This window comes from Phaethon lepturus, unplaced genomic scaffold (assembly GCF_000687285.1).
Source record: "Phaethon lepturus isolate BGI_N335 unplaced genomic scaffold, ASM68728v1 scaffold24867, whole genome shotgun sequence".
In the NCBI taxonomy this organism is placed as follows: Eukaryota; Metazoa; Chordata; class Aves; order Phaethontiformes; family Phaethontidae; genus Phaethon; species Phaethon lepturus.
The window spans coordinates 1-4,379 of NW_010554388.1; the positions used below are offsets into that span (position 1 = coordinate 1).

The window sequence follows — 4,379 nt, forward strand, 5'->3', positions numbered from 1 at the left end:
AGGGAACAACAATGATAATACCAACACAGGAATGTACAAGAACAAGTGATGCCCAATACAGCAATTGCTCACCACCCCGTGATCGACAGCCAGTTCCCGAGCAGCGATTTCCGCCCCCTGGCCAACTCCAGTTTATGTACTGGGCATGACGTCGTATGGTAGGGAATATCTCTTTGGCTAGTCTGGGTCAGCTGTCCCGGCCGTGCCCCCTCCCAGCTTCTTGTGCACCTCCTCACTGGCAGAGCATGAGAATCTGAAAAGTCCTTGACTGAGTATAAGCACTACAACTACTTAGCCACAACTAAAACTTCAGTGTGTTATCAACATCATTCTCATACCAACTCCAAAGCACAGCACTATACCAGCTATCGGGAAGAAAAAACAACTCCATCCCAGCTGAAACCAGGACAATGTGTATATATAGATATATAATGTTATATCTAGAGGTGCATGCGTAAAACAAGGACTTTGACAATTTAATTAAGCTACTCATGATTGTGTGACAAAACAAGGACACAGACTGACATTGCAATCATATATTTAAAATGCAACCTATAGTATAAAGGGAAAATTGGCCCGAAGGGGGGAGGGGCAAATTTTAGAAACTGCTGTCATAAATGTACATACAAGTAAATGACAAGTGAAGAACACTTTAGTTCTCTGGATAGAGGTGCTTTCAGTTTTCAGGAGTGTGCGAGCTGAGTTAGTCTCAGACCTGGGTCGGGCCTTATTCATTTCTCACTGAACTCGGCAAGAGTTCTGCTGCGCACTAAGGTAGATTTTGCACCAAGCCCTATTAAATCAGTTCGAGTCGCTGCATTTACAGAGTGCCATAATGCCCACCTAGGGAATCCCGCGTTGCTCTGTCCCGGGTACAGGCTGGTTTGCTCCAGCTGGTAACCAATACTTACTAGTTGCTGAAAAGCAGGTTGATCTATGTCACTCTGCAATGCGAAGTCACTCAGTACTTTCCAGGGTGGCTGGTAACTCTGCACCTCCACCGGGTTCACCTGTAAACCACTGTCACGTCTCTCCGGACTAGCAGCCACCATCGAAGTTCCTGTCATCCCTTGGATATTCTGTGAACAGCCCAGCAAAATATGTTAATGAGGTTGGTTAGCTTTATTGTATACAAGCACTGAGTCAATAAACTGCTTTCTGTCTTATCTATACAGTTGCTGTCACTTGTGTTTGCTTTGTTAATCTGCTGTGAATGTTTTACTCTATTCTACTCTAGGTCAGTCTATTTCTACCTGCTGCATTTATCACAGTGAAAGTTTACTTTCTTTCCCTTTAATCCTCGTATTTCTCTCAAGGCATGCCCCCCCCCCAAGCTTTCTTAAACGTGAGCACTCTGTATTTTGGCTGCTGATGCACGGCTCGGCACAAGAAACGGTTAATCATAGAAAATTTGCATCCAGGCTGGTTTTGTTCTGTGTGACCTTAACTGGATCATATATCCATTGCATGGCAAACCTGGGGTACATCAATACTATGCTCTTTCAAAAAAAAAAACAAAAAAAACCCACAACAAAACCCCAGCCCTCCCAGTATGCCCTGTGGTGCAGGTACTGTGTACAAAATAACATGAAACCTCAACGAATAGATTGTTCAGGTGAGTTAATAAGTTAATAACGTCATGTTTTATTTCATTCCAACAGGGTAAAATGAAACTCCTTAAATTCCACTTAACTAGGCAGCCTTATGAATTAATTGTCATTCTCAGGTCAGTCAATATACAGAGGGAGAATAACAGACTACTTCAAGTGGACTAACAACAACAGCAAAAAAAAATTTAGCTTAAAATGGAGACGGCCAGTTTGCTATGCTGAATCCAGCACTTTCTGCTTGTTTGCATCACACGTGCATATGCCCACAGACAAGAACTCAATATATTTCTACACAAGAACTATATATATTTTAAATAATCTGTAAACACAATGGTAATTTCATAAACTTTGCATTGCATTTGTCTTTTTCTACAGTAAGTGCACTGACAAACATACACATTGTAGTATATAAAGTGCTAAGAAAATACATCCAATTTCCCTTTTACTCATGGGTTTTACTTCTGGGTTTACTCCTGTGTAAAACCATTGAGAGAGGGCAAAAGCGTCATTTTCCCCTCAAGGAGTCCTTTGCATTTGCAATATAAATATTACACAAGGCTGGGCTTATTACATCCCATAAACTCTGCAGGTCACAATTCATGCTGCAGAGAAGTTAGTCTAACCCTCTGCATATTCTTAGCCCCACAAAAAGACATGTGTTCGCTTGAGTTGCCTATATCAGCTTCTCACTGTGGTGTGTTTTAATTGCACTGACAGCAGAACAAGGGAATAATAGTTAAGTGGTATCATTTTGTTTGTTTTAAGGGAGGTCCCACAAAATCAAAAACATCAAACCAACCCCAGAGGCTGGCCGGGCATTTCTCCTTGGGAAGCACAGTCAGAGGCTGAAGCCACTTACAATTTTGTCATTGGGTTGCTGTTGCTGAAGCTGCTTCATCATAATGCTCCTTTTTTTGTCCTTGCACCGCTTATTTTGAAACCAAACCCTGATGACCCTCGGGCTGAGGCCAGTCATTTCTACCAGTTGCTCTTTCATGAGGGCGTCGGGTCTGGGGTTTGCAGCGTAGCAGGTCCTCAAGGTGTGAAGCTGTTTTTCATTAAGGACAGTCCGGACTCGGGTGGTCTTCTCGGGATGCTTGTGGATGTGGGGTCGCAGAGCTGGCTGTCTGGCAGAGACAGGTTCTGCTGTAAGAGGAGGGAAAGGGAGGAACAGGATCCCCATGAGTAGAAAGCAGGGAGTCTGCAGAATCTGACTCTAAGCTGGTGAGACAGGGGGAGGCGGGGGGGTGATGAACCCTCTTTCAGAGGCCATTCAAGCAGTTAGATCTATTGGAGCTCCTGCAGCCTCCGCTGCTTTATGCACTAGTGGAGTGACAGGACTGACATTTCTGACTCCACAGATAATTCATTTGCAAAAACAAACCACCACCCCCCGAAACCCTTAATGACAGAGGCTTGAACCTGTATGAGACTTGACAGGGGAGGGCGAGTTCCCTACGGGGTGTGTGCACTAGGAAAGGAGGGGGAGGGGTTTATGTACTTATTTCCTGACAAATCACCAAAACAGATTTTTGTTCCGAGAAGTAATAAAAGAATACTTCTTAAATTAATCATAATTCGGGTATGCTTCTTGTATATTGAATCTAACTCAGTTTAGCCAGAGGCCACAATAACCTGCAACAGCTCCCGACATTTTGATGCTTCCAAATCAAAGCAAAACAAGCCAAATCCGCTGCATCGTAACCATGGAGGAAAATCCCGTGAGAGCCCTGTATCCCAGTGCTCAGGAGAGGGAGGTCTATCTGAGAAAGTGGAGGTGCCGGGTGAATTTATGTCAGCTTTCAGTGAATACTTAAAAAATATGAATGTATTGCCAATTCTTTAAAAGGGGAGCAAACCTAGCAACTCATGGAAAACGCCAAGAAATGCAAAACAACGGGTAACATCATATCAATTAATAAAAGTATTTGTGTGATTGTGCTATTCTTCTGTGTATTGTGTAGCTGTAGCTATCTAGATGTAATATGACCCAGTCAAGGGAAAAATTACTTTTTTTTGATAAAACCCTGGCTAGTTAATATTCAAAAGTGCTCACTTTTGTACAGTTGGGTTCCAACTTCTCTGATTATAACAATAAATCAGCAAAGTCGATGAAGATAATACGAAGGCTTCAATTATTAGCAGTGTTGTACCTGCAGACACAATATGCCTTTCGGAGACATGCACAAACACGCTATAGGGAGCACATACAATCTCTCTAAAATACTGCAATGATCAGCTATGCGATTTTTTTCTCCCTATATATAGATACGTCACCTGAAAGCAGCTCAGAAGCGGGAAACGAGCCCATTTAAATATAGCTGTGTTTGTAAATAACCTTTCAAGTTACAGTTACTTGCACAGCAATAACGCCGGCCAACCTTGTTTTGTCCAGCCTAGTTTGCTTCAAAGAGATGTTCCTCTTCCTAAAGCTAAGCGTCTCTGAGTGTCTGATGTACACATTGAGAACTAAAAGTGTAAGTAAAGTTGTAAGGTGGGAAGACTCTGAAGTTACAATGCTGAGTTTTAAGATTAAATTCTCATCAAATCACATAAAACATTTCAAGAAGGCAGAGTCACTTTAAAAGGCAATTACCGAAGATTAGCTTGTTGACAGTTTTAAGTTACGGCCTAAGTGCTCGCCTGTAGTTATGAAGTCTATCTCTTTTTGGACCTCGCTTCCTCCAGTGCTTAAATCAGCTTTTCCACATGCTCCGGAGACAGAGGGGTCTGTCCTTTGCCGCAGACCTACTCCGTGCATCGGCTCGT

The 4,379-nt window shown here is 42.7% G+C and overlaps 1 protein-coding gene across 1 annotated transcript; it reads right to left on the reverse strand.

Annotated features, from left to right (window-relative positions):
• Positions 1 to 843: 843 nt before the first annotated feature.
• Positions 844 to 4,371, reverse strand: LOC104624475 (insulin gene enhancer protein ISL-1-like; the record flags this gene model as incomplete). The annotated part of the gene is made up of 3 exons (XM_010291856.1): positions 4,239 to 4,371; positions 2,470 to 2,756; positions 844 to 1,079 (listed from the first exon to the last, which is right to left on the reverse strand). Coding segments are annotated over exons 1-3 (656 nt in total), but the record flags the coding sequence as incomplete, so codon positions are not given.
• Between the last annotated feature and the right edge of the window lie 8 nt (positions 4,372 to 4,379).